This window comes from Andrographis paniculata, unplaced genomic scaffold (genome assembly GCF_009805555.1).
Source record: "Andrographis paniculata isolate CXL003 unplaced genomic scaffold, ASM980555v1 Contig69END, whole genome shotgun sequence".
Classification (NCBI taxonomy): domain Eukaryota; kingdom Viridiplantae; phylum Streptophyta; class Magnoliopsida; order Lamiales; family Acanthaceae; genus Andrographis; species Andrographis paniculata.
This window is the reverse complement of record NW_026137605.1, coordinates 5,085,767-5,105,498: the sequence shown is the minus strand read 5'-3', so window position 1 is coordinate 5,105,498 and position 19,732 is coordinate 5,085,767. Positions and strand designations below refer to the sequence as shown.

Below are 19,732 nucleotides of genomic sequence, written 5' to 3'. Positions count from 1 at the left end.
TTGGTGTGATTTATGTTATGGTTTGGATGTGATATCACAATATATGGTTTTGGACAGGTATGGATAACTCGAAATATAAATTTTTGTGGAGTCGAAAAAAATACTCACAGAATTACTCACGTAAATTATTTCGTCTAAAAAAATTGACATGTTGCAAGAGAAAATTTATGAGTAAATTACTCATGGAATTTCTCATGGAATCATTCCATGGCAAATAAGGGAGTTTGCGATTTTTATTCACGGAATTATTCAAAATTCGTTTTGTGAGTATATTTACTTATGGATAAAGTCCGTGAGTGATTACATGAGAAAATTACTCACGGACAAAATTCCGTAAGTAATATCATGAGTAATTTATTAACAAAATTATTCACGGATTTTTTTCATGAGGAATTACTTACGAGGTATTTACTAACAGAATACTCACAGATGAAATTTCGTGAGTAATCAATTTACTCACAGATTTTTCAGAGAGTACTCACGGATTTTTTTTTAGTAATATATTATTTTTTTCTTTAGTGCAATTCGAAACTAAACAAATATTGCAGCCATGCCTATGAATCAAATAAGTCAACCAAAACTCTGCAATCACATCTGCCAATTCATGTTCATTACACCTTAAATTAAGATACAGATACTGATTTGATTGATACCTTTGTCCTAAAGGGAATTGGAAATTTTTGTTTAAGAAATAATGACTACTACCAAGAAAATGATCAAGTAGTAATTTATGATGATAATATTAAACTTTCTTTTTATATCAATAATTTCGAATGGCGGGGAGAGTTTATAAGTTTATATTACTTGAGTGACGATATTCCATTAGATGTTTGGTGGGAGTTGGACAAAGTCATCGAATTTGGTTCCTATTAGTATCGGAATAGCACTATGCAGATAAAGAAACCATCATTTAAGTACTCTCTCCCTTCCAAAATAATAGTCTCATTTTGTCATTTTCGTCTGTTCTAAAACAATAGTCGCATTTCCATTTTTGTTAACTAACTCCCCACATTTTTATAGAACTATACTACATAAAAATAATATATTTGTAACGGAATTCCGTCCCTAAAGTTCACGTAGCTAACGTAATTTCGTTCCTAATTCTGTCTCTAATGTCATTAGTAACGGAAAAAGTAGATTTAGAGACAAACAAGTTTTGTTACAAAAATGATTTTTTTCTTGTATATCTCCACATTTTGACAATAATTACATAAAGTAGAAAAATTTTGGTCTTTTAAAAACACTTTTACACCCACGATCAATATAATATTCACTACAAAAAAATAATATATTTGTAACGGAATTCCGTCCCTAAAGTTCACGTAGCTAACGTAATTCCGTTCCTAATTCCGTCTCTAATGTCATTGGTAACGGAAAAAGTAGATTTAGAGACAAAAAAATTTTGTTACAAAAATGATTTTTTCTTGTAGTGATTATTATTTCTTAATTTCCGCGTCTATCCCAAATATCCCTATTGTTTTGAAATGGAGAGAATATTATTTAATTTCATGGAAAACCACCAATATGAAACTTCAACTTACAAGGATTTTGATATTCTCGCAAAATAATTTCAAGCGGAATAATTTCAAGCACAATACCATTATATTTGTAACGGAATTCCGTTCTTAAACTTCACGTAGCTAACGTAAAAAGTGAATCTAAGAACGAAAAAATCTTATTACAAAATTGATAATTTCTTGTAGTGAAAACCTCTCTATTGTGAACAAGCATATCAAAAAATCCCTATTGTTTTTCGATAACGATTTTGATATTCTTGAGAAATAATTTTCTAACATAGTAATTATTTTAACGGTTACAGCTACAGAATTTTTTTAATGCATTTAGAAGGTCAAAGATAACTTAAAAACTCGTGCCTGAATTCCTTGCTGTGGTTGGGCAACTGCAGTAACAATCGTACAACTCACACATCTTTGTAATTTTACAAAAATGAACCTGCAAACTGATCTTTTATCATTTAAAGTTTTAATATATATAATTAAAAGAAATTTAGAATATGTATTTAAATATTTTAAATATTAGTATCTCAATCAAATATATAATATCATTTTGTATAAAATAAAATATTATATAATACAATTAAATAAAAATTATTCTTATTTATTTATTGTTAACATGAACTAATCTTATAAAAAGAATAGAGAGTTTTAAGTGTAGATAAAATATTTATTTATTGAAAAGAGATAGAAATAAAAGAATTTTGAATACATCCTACTTGTAAGATGTTATAAATTTAATTAATGAGAGATATAAAAATAAAGAGATTTTGAGTAAGTCTTGTATATAAAATGTTACAGTTAAGTTAATTTATATAATACAATTATATAAAAATTAATTTTGAGTGAGTCTTGCATTTTGAATAGAGAGTTTTAAGTGCAGATAAAATATTTATTTATTGAAAATATATAGAAATAAAGAAATTTTGAATAGATCGTGTTATAAATATAATTAATGAGAGATATAAAAACAAAGAGATTTTAAGTGAGTCTTGCATGTAAGATATTACAGTTAAGTTAATTTATATTTGTTAAGTGTATTTAATATTACTAAATTTACTAAAAATAAAAATGTGTTAATAATTATGAGACATAGAATGTGTCAAATTGTTGTAAGAGATATGAAGAATGTATTAATAATATTAATAGATTACAAACAAAAGAATTTTAAATCAATATCCTAAATAATACACAATATATATATCTATATATATCTATATAAGACATCACATTCTTAATATATATATATCATCAAATGGAGGCATCATCTTATTAAATGTGTATAATTTTTTAACATAATTTTTACACTTATACAATAGCGTAGTCATACCTATTCTTCCTCGTCACTATAAAAGTAGTTGGTTCTCACGTCATAATATATTTATATATGAAACACTTACGGTTGACGTCTCAATAACTCAATAGTTTAATAAAGGGTTTTACACTTATAATCATTCGATTCACAAACAAAAAGTTTTTTTTTTAATTTATTTCCTTTTAAATGAAATACCTCAAATAATCGCAATTTGGGCGAAAAAGCTTCTACTTTTTCATGTCGACCATCTTCTTGGACACACATAGGAATTGTAAGAAGGTGATTCTTGTATCCTTGAGCTTCATCGACTTCTCAACATCTTCTTTGATTTTGATCATTGCAGTCAATGACGATAGAGTGGGGATCGGGCGACAATAGATGAGTTCGCCTTGGTGAAAATTAAGCCAAAACAGTTTGGAAACGATGGAGGCGATGGACGAAATCACCCAGCAATGGCGATGGAGACGGAAACGGGAGATGAGGGGTTGTGATTCTTCTCATGCCATTGGGCTTCATCAAGTTCTAGCATCTCCCAATATTTCAGAAATTAAAATCGACAGTGATGGAGTAAGTGATTGATAGAAACAACGAAGAAAGTGGGAAATCGAGTTTGAATTGTAAGAAAATGCGACAGTAATGGATGACTTCACCAAGCAATGGAGACAGAATCGAGAATTGGGGATCGCGATTTGCGGAGTAGGAATATTTGGGGGTGAGGGTGGTTGCTTTGAAGGTTAGGTTTAATTGGAATTAAATTGATTAAATGAGTTATATTATAAATTATTGTTTGTTGAAACTTATAATAATATTTACTTGTGTTAATTTATATGTACATCATCGATATATTTTACTATATTATAGAAAATATAATGAAACAATTTTTTATAAAAAATATGTTTAAGTATTTATATAAAAAATCTTCTAAAAAATTTAATGTATAAATCATAATATTTATTCTTTTTACAAATAAATCCATTAATTATGATAAAAATTGGTTACTTAAGAATTTATTTATTTAGAAAATTAAAAGTTAAACTTATTGCATAAATAATGAATATATTACGCTTTTCACAGTACTACATCATATTGCTATTATAAAAAAAAGTATTTTCATAAAACATGAATTAGGAAACTTGCGATGAAACATCATATTATTGTTGTAATGACAACATTTTTATGAACTATGAACATCATATCATTTCGAACATATAAGATTTAAAAAATAATTAATTATTGGTGTTTTTATACTTTAATTAAATTTACATTTCTAAATATAATATAAATAATTAATATAATTAAATTCTTCTTAATTAAAATATCGTTTAATCAAATTTATTAATTACCTAAACTACCCGATTAGTATCAACTGTATGACTATAATTAATATTGATCAAAGAATAAATAATCAATCATCACCCTACTAATTTTATAAATACATTATTTGCATAATACTAGTGTTATCCCATAATCTTTAAAATTAAAAGTAGAAAATGCAACAACTTAGCAGTGCTCGAATAGAGTTCAGAGTCGATGAGCGCCAGATAACTTGAGTCATCGCTCACCTGGATCGCGTAGTCTATCAGCTATCAAATATGGACCGCCTATGATTGCAGGTCAATAGGTCATCCGGATCAACCGGCGCCCCCACAGTGTGCAGGACGTCTGGATAGTGTGAAGGGACACCCGGATAGGGTGCCAGAGCGCCCGAATAGAGCGTAGTGTCACGGGTTAACTTCCTTCACTCGAAGTAACCGTGCGCCCCTTAGCAACTCACTCCCGTCGGCTACTAAGGCAGGCTTCCCGACTCGGCCAAGCACCACAAAAGCCAAAGGCTTTCTAGAGAGAGAAAGTGTGGAGAGAAATGCTTTTGATTGCTAAAGACTTGGATACTTACAAGTGAGGTGCAAACACCTATTTATACAAGCCAAATGAGTAAATGCTATCTTCCTAACTACCGAATTAAATACAATCCACCAACAATCAACCATCAACTCCCAACTACCTCATTAATGCCAAGTTCTACCACCATCCGGAACCTTCTAGAAGATACTAGTGAGTTTGAGTGAAGTCTTTGGCATAATGAAAAATGTTAAGTATAGGAAAACCACCGCCAAGTGTCCGCTTGAAAGTCCGACCGTGACAATTCTCCCTCACCTAAACCTTGACGTCCTCGTCAAGTGCTCGCTCGGTACGCCTCGATGTGGTTCTTGAATTGCCATAGGTCTTGTTCTTTCTCCCATGACGCCTCGCTATCCGGCTCGCCCTTCCACCGGACTAAGTATTCGGTCCAACAGGGTGTCCCCCGTTTGCCCATCACACGATCCGCCATGATCTCCGCAATGTCTTTCTCGTAGGATACCGTCGTCGTCGGTGGAGCGCGGTGTGACTCGTTCTGGGACGGATCCTCCTCATCCTTGTGATACGGCTTCAATAAGCTCACGTGAAAGACCGGGTGGATCTTGAAGTTGTCGGGTAGGTTGAGTCGGTACGATCGGGTTCCGACCTTCTTCACCATCTCGAACGGTCCTTCGTACTTCCGTGTCAAGCCTTTGTGCACTTGACGGATCGCCTTTACATTCCTCCCCAACATTCGGACCAACACTTGGTCCCCGACCTCGAAGTCCCGTGGACGTCGCTTGTCGTCCGCCCACTTCTTCATCCGTTTCGCGGCCTTTTCCAAGTACGCCTTTGCTATGTCGTGCTCCTCGTTCCATCCCTTAGCAAGTTTGTACGCCGCCGGACTCGCTCCCTCGTATCCCCGTGCCAACTCGTGGGGCATCGTCGGATGTTGCCCCGTCACCAACTCGAAAGGACTCCGATTGGTAGACTCGCTACGCTGCAAGTTATACGAGAATTGTGCAACATCAAGTAAACGAGCCCAATCGGTTTGGTTGGCACTTACAAAGTGTCGGAGGTATATCTCCAACAAGTGATTCGCCCGCTCGGTTTGGCCGTCGGTTTGCGGGTGAAAGCTCGTCGAGAAGTGGAGACTCGACCCCAAGAGCTTGAAAAGCTCCCTCCAAAACTTCCCGGTGAAGCGTGGGTCGTTAATGTTATATCTCGGCACTCCCCAATACTTGACCACATGCTTCAAGAATAGTCGGGCGGCTTCCTCGGCTTTGCAATCTTTTGTCGCCGGTATGAACGTCCCATACTTGGAAAATCTATCGACCACCACCATGATCAATCCGCATCCGTTCGACTTTGGTAGCGCCGAGATGAAATCCATCGTCACACTATCCCACGGCCGCTCGGCAATCGGCAATGGCTCCAAAAGTCCCGCCGGTTTGGCTTGCTCAACCTTATCTTGTTGGCAAACCAAGCACGTCCGCACGTAGGCATTGATATCATCCTGCATGTTAGGCCAATAAAACGATTGCTCGACCAATGCCTTTGTACGATGAATACCTGGGTGTCCCGCCCATTTGGAGTCATGGCACTCCTTAAGGATATCCCGCCGAAGATTATCCCACCGTGGCACAAATAGTTGATCCCCGACCGTGAAGAGTAGGCCATTCTCTTCCCAAAACTTCCTTTTCGTGCCCTTCTTAGCCATTTCTATCAAGTTCGTGGCTAAGGAATCCTCGGCTAATCCCTCCTTGATTCGGTCGGCAAGGTCCCCTTGCACTTGAGTAATCGCCGCAAAGGAAGCCTTCCGACTAAGCGCATCCGCCACGACATTAGCTTTGCCCGGCTTGTACACCAATGTGTAGTCGAACTCCGCCAAAAAGTCTTGCCACCGTGCTTGCTTCGGGGTGATCTTCTTTTGGTTTTGAAAGTAACTCGTCGCCACATTATCCGTTTTGATCATAAAGTGACTCCCGAGCAAGTAGTGCCTCCACGTCCGAAGGCAATGGACGATTGCCAACATTTCCTTGTCGTGGACCGGGTACCTCCGCTCCGTGTCGTTGAGTTTCCGAGACTCGTACGCCACGGGATGCCCATCTTGCATCACCACTCCTCCAATGGCATAGTCCGAGGCATCCGTGTGAAGCTCGAACGGCTTCGAATAATCCGGGAGCCTAAGTACTGGGTCCTCCACGACCGCCGCCTTCAAGTTCTCGAAGGATGCTTGGCACTCATCACCCCACTCCCAAGCAACTTTCTTTTTGAACAAGTTCGTCAATGGCGTCGCCCTCGCCGAGTATCCCGCAATGAATCGCCGGTAATAGTTCACCAACCCAAGGAACGACCGAAGTTCGGAAACGTTCTTAGGCGGTTCCCACTCGACAATTGCCCGCACTTTCTTTGTGTCCATCAAGATCTCGCCTTGCTTCACTTTGTGTCCAAGGAACATCACCTCCGATTGAGCGAACGAGCATTTCTCCAATTTCACATACAACTTGTTCTCCCGTAAGGCCCGGAACACCAATCGCAAGTGCTCCGTGTGCTCATCTAGAGACTCGCTATAGATGACTATGTCATCCAAGTACACCACAACAAACTTGTCTAAAAATGGGTGAAATATCGTATTCATCAAAGTGCAAAAGGTAGCGGGGGCGTTAGTTAAGCCGAAGGGCATAACCAAAAACTCGTAGGAGCCGTACCTCGTTACGCAAGTGGTCTTTGGCTCGTCACCTTCCGCAATCCGAACTTGCCAATATCCCGACCGCAAGTCCAACTTAAAAAACCACTTGGCCCTCCCCAAGAGGTCGAACAAGTCCGCCACCAACCGTATCGGGTACTTGTTCTTGATTGTCACCTTGTTGAGCGCCCGGTAGTCAATGCACATCCGAAGGCTCCCGTCTTGCTTCTTTTGGAAAAGCACCGGTGCGCCATAAGGAGCTTTCGACGGTCGGATGTATCCGGCATCCAACAATTCCTTTAGTTGTCTTTGAAGTTCCTCCAATTCGGGCGGGGCCATCCGGTATGGACCAATTACCGGAGGTCTCGCCCCTTTCTCCAATTCGATCTCGTGATCGACTTCTCGTCTCGGGGGCAACTTCTTTGGTAATTCGGGGGGCATCACGTCCTCGAACTCGTCTAGCACGCCTTTGATCTCCGTCGGGACATCTTGACCCTTTGACGGGTCATCCTCCTTGAGAGCCACGAAATACGTCTCGTGCCCTCGCTTGAATCCCTTCGAAACTTGCATAGCCGAAAAAACATGCGATTTAACTTTCTCAACGTGTAAAGGAACATGAACACTTACGTCACCTTCCGTGAAGCTCATTGACTTGGTCTTGTGGAAGATCACCGTCATTTCGCTCATGAACTTCACACCAAATATGACTTTGTAATCGCTCATCGGTAGCACCATGAAGTCCAATTTGCCGTGCCATCCACCAATTTGGACCGGGACTTGTTTGGCCATGCCGGTGATTGGTTTTGACGCTGAATCCGCCGGTTTCATCCACCCAATTCCCTTCGTCACCTTTACACCCATTTCCGTCGCCTTGTCTTTGGACAAGAAGTTTCGAGATGCTCCCGAATCCATCAAGACCTTCGTAGGTACCCCGTTTACCTTGGCCTCGCAATATATGAGTTCATCCTCGGGTCCCTCCTCCGTAGGCACCGTGAACATTTCGTCGCTTGCCTTTACGGCATTGAGGACTCTCATTGCTCCCAACCTCGCCTCTTCGGGCTTCTCCCGCTCCTCTTGGACTACGGTGGTAGCATTGAGAGCCTTCCTCTTCGGACAATCCCTAACAAAGTGTAGCCCTCCACACGTGAAACAACTCAGGTCTTTCGCACCGGCCTCGGGTGCTTTTTCCCGACCCTTAAAGAAAGGTTTGTTCGTCAGCTTGTAGGGCTTCACTCCCCCACCTTTGTCCTTGATCACCTTCTTGGGCACAAATGTTTGGACCCTTTGGCGTCTCAACTCGATTGTCGTCCATGATTGCAATCCTCCATGAAGTTGAACAACCGATCCTTCTCGACCATCTCGGGGAGTTCAAGCATCAACGATGTGTATTCATTGATGTACTCCCTAATACTTCTCGTATATTTGAGGTCCCGCAACTTCTTTTTGGCCATATCCTCGGCATTCTTCGGGTAGAATTGATCCTTCAAGTCGGACTTGAATTCTTCCCACGTATCGATTCGGGCTACCCCTCGGGCAATATCATTGTGGCGCCTCCTCCACCACAAACCCGCATCATCCGACAAATACAAGACCGCCGTCTTGATTTTGTCCTCATCATCGCGTATTCTTTCTGCATCCATATAATTTTCGATGGACCAAAAGAAATTATCGATTTCCTTAGGAATACGCTTACCCGAATATTTCGGAGGTTCCGGAGCTCTAATCCGCGAACCTTCTCGCACCTTGGTGCCGCCTCCGTTCTCCAAGGCTGCCTTGAACAAGGCTCGTTCCTCCTCAAGGCATTCCAACCTCAAAGCCGTGTGTTCCCGCAACTCGCCTAACTCCACCGCGGTCATGGCTTTGAATTCCACCCTCAATTCATTAAGGGACGCTGTCATGGTACCCTTCAACGCATTGATAGTTTCCAACACAAAACTCCTCAACTCGTGGAGTCCCGCCAAGGCGTTGTTCTCGACTTCGCCCATGTTTGTCTCCAAGGTGTCCAACCGCTCTATGGACTCCCCCACGGCAAGCTCCAGCTTGACCGCCCGTGTCTCCAACTCCGCAATGAATTCCTGAGACCTACTCCGTCTCTCCTTGCGTCCATCCAATCCCGCAGCATTTCCATCCGACACGTTCCCGTCGTTTTCTCCCGACATTCCCACTGCTTGCCAAGATCGTTGCTCTGATACCACGTGTCACGGGTTAACTTCCTTCACTCGAAGTAACCGTGCGCCCCTTAGCAACTCACTCCCGTCGGCTACTAAAGCAGGCTTCCCGACTTGGCCAAGCACCACAAAAGCCAAAGGCTTTCTAGAGAGAGAAACTAGAGAGAGAAAGTGTGGAGAGAAATGCTTTTGATTGCTAAAGACTTGGATACTTACAAGTGAGGTGCAAGCACCTATTTATACAAGCCAAATGAGTAAATGCTATCTTCCTAACTACCGAATTAAATACAATCCACCAACAATCAACCATCAACTCCCAACTACCTCATTAATGCCAAGTTCTACCACCTTCCGGAACCTTCTAGAAGATGCTAGTGAGTTTGAGTGAAGTCTTTGGCATAATGAAAAGTGTTAAGTATAGGAAAACCACCGCCATGTGTCCGCTTGAAAGTCCGACCGTGACAGTAGGGCTGCCAGGATATGGTGTAGTGATGCTTGGGACATCCAGAAAGATGTAGATGGCGCCCGGACTATTATAGAAGTTGTTCAGACTGATGCAGAAGTTGACTGGACTGACTTAGAAGTCACCTAAACTGATTTAGAAGTCACTTGAACTGATGCAAAAGTCGTCCGAACTGATGCAAAATTCGCTTGGTCTAATGCCGAAATCACCTGGGTGGATGCTGAAGTCGACCGGACTAATGCAGAAATCACTTGGGTGAATGTAGAAGTCGCCCGGACTAATGTATAAGTCCTTTGGAATGATGTAGAAATTACCTGAACTAATGCACAAGTTGTCCGGCCTAATGCAAAAGTCGCCCGGGTGGATGAAGAAGTCGCCCGGGTTAATGCAGAAGTCGTTTGAAATAATGCAGAAATCACCTGAACTAATGCAAAAGTCATCTGGACTGATGTAGAAGTCTCCCGGGCTAATGCATAAGTCACCTGCACAGAATGTAGAGCACTCGAACATGGTGTTGTTGTTATAAGGTAATTTCAGAAGGTTGGGTGTGTTTTTCAGAAGGATGAACGTTATAAGATGTGTTGCGGATAATTTAGGCATATTTTTCAGAAGGTTGGGCATTGTCGAATATATTGTAGATTGTTTGGGCATATTTTTTAGAAGACTAGGCCCTATCAGATATATTTTAGATGATCTGGGCTTTATCAAATATATTTAAGATGACTTGAGCATATTTTCAGATATATTTTTAAAGGCCATGCATGTTTTAAAGGGAATTGACGTATCATATATATTTCAAAAGGCATGGGCGTATTTTCAAATGTCCAAGCTTGTTTTTTCTTAAAACAAAATGCCTCCAACTATATATTATAATATTATATTTATTTTATCTGATCTAATTTACAAAATTGGATGGTTTCCAAGTTTAGGAAATTTAGAAAATAACTTAGAAAATAATTTAATTGTAATTATTTCTATACCAAAGTGTGGGATCTCATCTCTTCGCGTTGTTAGTACAACATAACGTCGTGTCTATTCGTAAGATTGTTTAGATTCTATAAATAGGTTGATATATCATTGTAAAACTTAGATTCACATATCTCAATACAAGTTTATATTTTTTTTTATTTCCTATAATTTTCCCAGGTTCTTCTTTCCTAGTTTATTTACAATCAAAGTCTAAGCACTGCATTCGGTACGAATTAAGAATTTAATTAGTCTAAATCCTCCAAAAAGAAGCCCTTGGTTATCATTCGTTTTAAAATTTTCAACCCACGGTAACAATTTGGCACGCCTAGTAAGACAATAATTTGTTCCTCACGGAAAATTATTCTGAATTCATTAGATTACGATCAAGAAGACTAATACATCGCCGGATGGCTCATTCCGAGAAAGTAACATTGGCAGAAGAAACCAATATCATCCACATGACCTTGTTAGGTCTTCCACCATCCCAAGCATCCATCTCAAAAGGATTCATTTTGACTCGGGTGGAGAGGCCGACATCATTTAATGGCCAGGAAGTATCAAACTTGGCCACCCACAGTAGTACAAACGTACTATCTGAAGGGATTGACCAAAAATTCATTCACAGCTTTCTGGCTATAGCCCAACAAATAGCGAGTGCAAACACCCCATCACCTTCCCAAATCAAAAGTGGTGTCGAAACATATCATTTGTGGTCGCTTACTTAGGTCGAGTTGGGGAATCACGGCCAATAATGGTTATAATTTTTTGTACCATTGTTTATAGACACCACACTACCCAAACTTATGGTGTGGCCCAAACACGGCACAAGGCCAGAGCTATTATGCTCTGGTGCCGATACAAAATAACAAGCCATATTCGCAGTCCACTCACCAATAACAGATCACTCTACTATACGGAAACATCCCCAAAGCAGCACCTTACGTTAACCATCGACAGGCACCAGCGGCTCAAAGACGTAATTCTGTTTTAAAGCCACCACAGTGGATTCCACAAATGTGGCACAACCTGCCCAATAATATCTTGATGTTGTGCAAATAGTGCAAGATGCCATACACCAACACCTTGATGCCCGAGGCCAAGGGCTACACGGACTTGCATACCAGAAACCTTTTTTCGGAGTGGATAAAGAACAATTAATTATTGTCCCGACAAGTTAGAATTCCGGAATCCCTTATGTTGGAATTCCATAATTGGAATCCATTGTCTCTTAATAAATTTTACAAACTGCAATTATTTCCTCTAAATTTGACCAGGATAGCCTTTACATGGTACTCATCCATCTACAATGAATCCATACAAAATTGGAATCAAATAGAGCGAGAATTTCATATCAAATTTTACAGTCCCATACCAGAAACTATGCTAATTGATCTTATGGAAACAAAGCAAGAGTTTGAGAAATCGGTCACGTCCTTTATAAAAAAACTAAGATGGACTAAGGCTCGATGCCCAGTCATCAATAGTGAATCCGAACTTGCAAAATTGTAATTAGGAAAATATTTCTGCATTTACGAGATAGACTTATGGCTCACGAAGTTCAAAGTTTGGCACAATTGACAACCAAGATCGCATGTTTGGAACATCTTTATATATATATATATAATATGAAGCAAATACTCTGGACATCAAGTTGCACTAATTAATGTCGAGGATATGTTTGATGGGTATAAATGCCTAGACATTATTGAGGAGGCAACAACAGAGCTTGTAACGGGAAAATCCTACACTTGCTCCAATCTTAAGCCCTCAAAGGTAAAGACATACCTAAACTCCAAAATGAGAATTGTATGTTTGATATTACGCAGGCTGATGCAGTTTTTAACGAACTGCTAAAAGAGGGCCAAATCCAAATCCATAAGGCTAGAGATCAGCCTTGCCTTAGGAAATCAAATGACGAATATATTGCAAATGACATAATTCAATTCGACATGCCACTACAAATTTCCTTAATTTTAGGATAACTATACAAAAATCTTTGAATAATGGACGTCTTAAACTTGCCGGTATGAAAATAAATAATGAACCTTTCCCTAAGGTTAAGATCATCACCATAACAACACGACCGAATTCACCAGATGAAGTATCCCTTTGGGATGACATAGTAACTCGAGGACGGTCTCCACACAAGTGTGACAAAGGTAAAACCAAAATTGAGTACGTCTATAATTCAGAACTACTGCCAGACGGGAAAATTGCAAAAAATATCCCTCATGTATACCCCATTATCACATTTCTCTTATATTAATCCCACTGGCAAAATATATCTCACATGTTTGCAAAAGTTGCATTTATATCCTTTGATCGCGCATAGTCGCGCGTGATCGCACATCACTGCACGTGGTCTGAACGTCACACGCGGATAAAGGACAGAAATAGTGACTTTTGCAAATATGTAAGATATATTTTGCCAGCTAGATAAATACAGGATAAAAGTGATAATGGGGTATACGTGGGATATATTTTTTGCAATTTTCTCACTGTCAGACCAACAAGATGGCCCCATGGAAAAGGCATAAACACACCTGAGCAAGTGCACCTTGACCTCGAAAATGTCAAGAATCCCACTGGATGACTTCGTCCAACACTAGACGAACCAATGATTTCCAAAAAGAAAGCGTTGTGTGTTGCTTAACAATACTATGACCAAATGTATAGTTCGGCATGATAACCAGATATCCAATTAGATGTATCAGTCATACAAAAACCAAGGACGCAATGATGAATTTCACAACCTAAGTCAGAAAATATTAAAAATATCATTCATGAAGTTAGTGATTGGATCTATTTGTCTTATTACGGTCCATCCACTCTTCATCAACAATTACAATTTTGGGACAAAAATAAGGTTAAGGTGGCAAAAGTAGATCTGACGTCTTTCGAACACAACACTGAACTATATGAATTAATATTATACTTGAAAAACATAGAACTGATTATGACCACATCCTCGATTAAATCTAAGCCTTGGGATTTATGTCGGTTTATATACCCAGAATTCCGGATGAATATACCCAGCCCGAGATAGGGCCGACCCTAATAACAAAAAACTAACATATCGGCTACAATCCAGAACTTATAAAAGCAGCTGGACGGCATTTTCAGGTTTGTATTTTCAATCAAGATCATGATTACTATGACCAAAACCGAGGCTACGATTGAGCAATGGCGTAACGATAATTTTTCTTCTATCCTCAAACAGTACCCCACGATAGATTCTAAAATAAGTCTTTGCGGGTCTCGACTTTTGAGTTTATGTTATTTATTGTCATATGGCTTCAACAAGTTCAGCCATATGAAAACAGGGGGCCTATGTTACCCCACAAAATTCAAATTAAAATTAGAAAACGCAAAGATTGGGTGGCGCTCGAATGGAGTTTAGAGTCGATGAGCGCTTAGGATCCTAAGCCATAGTTCGCCTGGATCACATATGCTGTCAATGATCAAATATCGATTATCCATGTACAAGAGTGCATGTAGGGTGTAGGAGTGCCCAAATAGGGTGTAGGGACGCCCAGATAGGGTGTAGGGATGCCCGGGGTGTGCAGACAAATATAGATGGTGCTCGGACTAATGCAAAAATCATCTGGACTGATATAGAAGTTGATCGTGCTGATACAAAAGTCACAAGAACTAATGTAGAAGTCGTCTGAACTAATGGAAAAATCACCTGGACTAATGTAGAAGTCACCTTGACTGATGCAAAAATCGCCCGGGCTGATGCAAAATTCGCCTGCACAGAATGGAGGACACTCAGACAAGGTGTTGGTGTTATAACATAATTTCAGAAGGTTCGGGCGTATTTTTCAGAAGGTTGGGCATTTTCAAATATGTTGCAAATTGGGCGTACTTTTTAGAAGGTTGGACGTTATTAGATATATTTTAGATTATAATTGGGCATTACCATATTTAAAATGACTTGGGCGTATTTTCAGATATATTTTTAAAGGTCCAACGTGTTTCAGAGAAAATTGGTGTATCAGATTTATTTCAAAAGGTCTGGGCGTGTTTTTTTTTTTTAAAGCGCCTCAAACTACATATCAAAATATTATATTTATTTCACAAAACTATATGAAACATACATGAGGTTTCAAAATTGCATCAAACTCTCTCATAGTTTAATAAACTCTGCGTCTAACCAACCAGCTGTCAAACTTTGAATGAATGAATATATTTATAATTTCACGGTTTTTGAAATGGAAATTCCGAAACTTATTCGTAGTTTGGCACGTGTTGATCAAACACCGTTAAATAAGGATGACTGTGGGAGTTAGACACATAGTTTATGAAACCATAAGGAATTTTAATGCAGTTTTGAAAGTACGAGAAATTTGACGCAATTTCGTAAAATTACATGTGAATTTTGTGCAATTCTACCAATTTATTTTATCAGATTTAATTTTGAAAATTAGAAAATAACTTAAAAAAACCGCACAAATTATTAGTACAAAATGCATAAATGATAAAATATTGGGTTTATGTCAGAGAAAAGCCTTTAGTTATCATACTATTAAAAAGTTTGGTAACAACTGGATGCCAAAATTATTAGTATGAAATGCATAAATAATAAAATATTGGGTTTATGTTAGAAAGAAGCCTTTAGTTATCATAGATTAAAAATTTTGGTAACAGCTAGCCGCCAAAATTATTAGTACAAAATGCATAAATGATTAAATTTTGGGTTTATGTTAAAATATTATTTCGATGATTTTAATTCAAATATTGTCTCCTGCTGAAAGAATCCTTCGTTTACATTTTACAAGATGCCCTTTTCATATTATCTTTCTTATTTTAATAGCATAAAATAATTAATAAGCTGTTGGTTAGGTTGTAACTTGTAGTTTTCCTCCACTCATCATATAACCGGACAATCCAAGATTGAATCTTTATTGAAGAAATGCCAGTGATTTGTTTAGGGCTGCCAACGTTGGGTGCTGCTGCCGGAGTCCGTGAAGGACAACAAAGAAAGCTTCAAGAAATGGATAGACTCAGATTAGGGTTTTGTAGGGGAGGGGGAGGGGGAGGAGTGCATATCAGGGAAGTACAGAAGATGAAGATGAAGATGAAGATGACATGGGGTTGGGATTGGGATTGGGGAGCAAATAAAAAAACTAATTTTATGGGGGTTTATGGAAATAGCATTGGGAATGGGAATCGAGTTCCGAGTGTGGAAAGTGACTTGGGAATCCATCATATACTTAGAAACGAAAGTTTGGGGGGAGATTCACAAGCTGCTCAAATCGAAGCTTTTCTCAATAGGGTGGTTAGTTAAGATTACTGTCTTTATTTCATTTCATTTCATTACAGTTGTACATGTTATTTAACTTAGTATACTACTTACTTGTGTAGAGAATATATAATTGATGTATGGTATTGGTAATGGTAATGGTGTGCAGAGCAAATGGGTTGTCTCAATAGTGATCGGTGCCACAATTGTGTGGCGCCATGATGCTGAAGCCTTATGGGCTGCTACGGGTGCTGTTGTAAATACTGCACTCTCTATTACGCTTAAAAAGTTATTCAATCAACAGAGACCCGTTTCAAGATTAAGATCCGACCCGGGAATGCCGTCTTCCCACGCCCAATCATTCTTTTATATGCTCACGCTTCTTAATGTCTCATGTAAGTAACCTAATACATATTATCAACTATATATGTATATATAGTGTTTCTTAAAACCTTGCTTTTTGTATTTGACATACATTAATTATTTGATTGCAGTTATGGAGCGATGGGGGATTAACTTATTTACTGCAATTTTATTCACCATGCTCTTCGTTGTTGCCTCATACTTTGTAAGTAATTAGACATTAGAAGAAATTAATTGTTTCACTGAGGCTGACTTCACATTATCCATTAAGATTGGAATAAATTAAGTAATTGGATGTATACTTATTAATTGATGATTTGTAAATATTCTCAGTCATGGTTGCGGGTTTCCCAACAGTTTCATACAAGTGAGCAAGTTATTGCTGGAGCCGTTGTTGGATCTGCTTTCGCCATTTTGTGGTTTTGGTGGTGGTATGCCTTGGTGGTTCATTCATTCACATCTTTATTGTGGGTCAGAATAGTAGTTGTAGTTGGTGCAACCATTTATATTTTTGCTTTTATCCATTATATAATTGATAATTCACTCTTTCAAAGCAAATATATGATGGTTTAGGATGCTAACTAAATAAAATGGGTTTCATTCATTCATATGCTACAATTCATAGCTTTACCATGTATTTTAATGGAGGAAGGTTGATGACATGTCATCCTAAGACTTTGTGCAATAATGAAATATATTCAATATTGAAATTATATGTTAGAAATTTGAAGAATCGGGGCCGATGATGTGTAGTGTGATTTGTATTCTTTTGACATCGCAACGAAAAAGAATAATCTCATGTTCAAAGAAAGGCAATACAAAACACCATAATATGGTAACTGTAGTCATTGCCATTAAAAATCTATATTTTGTGGGACCTTCGTCTAGAAATTCTATCAACACGGATCGAATGGCATAGTCTGATTGATCTGTATTTTTATTTCTGTTAAACTTGTCATATTAATAATTAATAATGTATAAATAATTTTTAATTTATTTATAATCTTACACTTATTTAAATATAACAAATACATTTATTTTTTGAATAGTTATTAGATATGTCTAATTGTTGGTATAGCGTTTGTTTGAATTGATTGTTTATAATATGTTACATGTCAATGTTAAGGTACAATATACATTATATAATGGAAGGCAACAATTATGGTGTTGATTTGAGAAAATCAAATTTGTGATGATTTTTTTTTTTTCAGACAACACGGATCAAGACTCTAAAGAAAATTGATCGAGAGTCTAAATAGGAGTATTTCATGCACTCTTTATTGTTATGATATATATTTGTATTATATTAAGATAAATTATGTGTTATCTGGACTCTTGTTCTTTGTGTTGCATCTATCCTACCAAATGAACAACTTACCAATTTGTTAGCTCAAAATCCTAATAATATCGATTTCTACAACCTGTTCTATCGCGATTTACTGATTTCCTTCCTCTCTCTGCAATGGAGAAGACAACTCAAAAACCATTGAATGTTGTTATATTGAAAAGAAGAGATTTGCCATTGATCCAGACATTTTCAGCGTTTTCTACTGGTGGATTAGTTCTTGGTAGAAATTCAACATCAAAACAACATTCAAATAAAGTAGAAGAGGGAAGGGAGAAGAAGGGGCTGAGGACAAAGACAAATAAGAGATTCAAGACAATTTCGGCCTAGATCTATTTATAGGTTGTCCAATGAATTTGATAAATCGTTTCTACCAACATAAAAGGCAATATTGAATTGTCAATTTGTATTATTTTCTTCTATCTCCTAAGTGATTCTTCTTTAATCCATTTCAGTATTCCCATTAGGAATGGTAAGGGAGAAGAAGGGATAGAGGACGGAGATAACGATGGTATTAAGTAGAAAAAATTGACCCATATGCGTTTACAGGTTGTCCAATAAATTTGATTAATTGCTCCTTAAACAAAAAATGCGATATTGAACTATTAATTTGTATTATTTTCTTCTCTTGTGTAACTCTTCTTTCATCTATTATAAGCTTTGTATTATGCCTGCTAAACTTGTTGCCTCGGCATTGTAGAGTTGCTATAGTTCCCGTGAGTAAATTTACTACATCTCAACTTACTGAGTATTTTAGTACCATTTTTATCCGTTATGAATTATTGTAAATTGCATTGTACATATATATTTATTGGGCAAGCTAACTACTATTGTAGTTGGTTGCTATTATGTTTTATATTGTACTTAAAGAGCTTAAATTAGTTGGCTTGTTCGGCCAGCTCAAACGTTGAAATACTAGTCGTACCCAAAAATATATATATTAGATAAATAAGAGTTTATTAACTCTTGGAACTGTAAGGGCCCAAATATATGGTGCAAATTTCTATTGCCTTGAAAATTACAATTTATGCCCTTAAATGGCATGAGTTTACCTCCTATTTGCAACTTTATTTTATTACAGCTAATGTTGCAATCTCAATTATTGGAATATATTGTACTTTAGTAGTAAACAAACAACAGTTGATTAACTAACCTAATAATTATGTATATCCTCTGGATTTTATTTATTTTTTTGAGTTCTTTATTTTTTCAATATATTAGTATTTTTCACTATCTTTTACGAAGCTTTAAGTTCTTAATTTATTTTATATTTACCTTTATATCTATTGAAACTTTACTATCTTGCCAGTGCACTATTCTCTACTATAGTTGTCTTCTCATCATTCATCTCTATTGGTGGCACCCGAACCGAATGAATTTTATTTATGTGGTGAATTATTATTCCATTGTGAGTAAATGACCGTGTGATTTTCTCGTGGAAACTTTTCCTTACCATCGATGGACCTACCACAGGTGCATCCGATTGATGGTTATGTAAAAAAGGTTGATAACTATTCTTGACATCCAGGTATTGCGAAATATTTTGCCGCATCTTCATCTTTGTCAGGTCTGTCAACAAGTACTGTATCAATATAGTCATTTTATGTTAAAACCTATTTATAAATGAATTATGACATAAAGGTACACTCATTGTTGCTTTTTTTTTTTCTCTTAAAGAATTTTATCAGGCTAATTTGTTTGATTTTATGCACTTAGGACCTAATAAGCACAAGATTGCACTTAGGACCTAATAAGCACAAGATGGACAAGAGTCATGTATCAATTAGAGAATATTAAGCATATCGCCTCTAAGTATGCCCCACAA

General features: G+C 37.7%; 1 protein-coding gene across 3 annotated transcripts; it reads left to right on the top strand.

Annotated features, from left to right (window-relative positions):
* The first annotated feature begins 2,985 nt into the window (after window positions 1–2,985).
* On the top strand, window positions 2,986–17,991 carry LOC127263474 (lipid phosphate phosphatase epsilon 1, chloroplastic-like). 3 transcript variants are annotated; one of them, XM_051292515.1, is made up of 6 exons: window positions 2,992–3,562; window positions 15,889–16,235; window positions 16,369–16,594; window positions 16,694–16,767; window positions 16,896–17,033; window positions 17,774–17,991. In XM_051292515.1, the coding sequence occupies exons 1-6, from the start codon at window positions 3,466–3,468 to the stop codon at window positions 17,819–17,821; spliced, it is 930 nt and encodes a 309-aa protein (XP_051148472.1). In that variant the 5' UTR covers window positions 2,992–3,465; the 3' UTR covers window positions 17,822–17,991. The 3 variants fall into 3 exon arrangements, with proteins under 3 accessions (XP_051148471.1, XP_051148472.1, XP_051148470.1); XM_051292514.1 differs by lacking the exon at window positions 17,774–17,991 and having other exon boundaries at window positions 2,986–3,562; window positions 15,889–16,232; window positions 16,896–17,166; XM_051292513.1 differs by lacking the exon at window positions 17,774–17,991 and having other exon boundaries at window positions 2,996–3,562; window positions 16,896–17,166.
* Window positions 17,992–19,732: the final 1,741 nt, after the last annotated feature.

Excerpts from the sequence above, each read along its gene's own strand:
- LOC127263474 (XM_051292513.1), top strand. The coding sequence starts at position 3,466 with ATGGATGACTTCACCAAGCAATGGAGACAGAATCGAGAATTGGGGATC. Across the intron at positions 16,236-16,368 it reads AAGCTTTTCTCAATAGGGTG|AGCAAATGGGTTGTCTCAAT; the intron begins GTTAGTTAAGAT and ends AATGGTGTGCAG. Across the intron at positions 16,595-16,693 it reads CACGCTTCTTAATGTCTCAT|TTATGGAGCGATGGGGGATT; the intron begins GTAAGTAACCTA and ends ATTTGATTGCAG.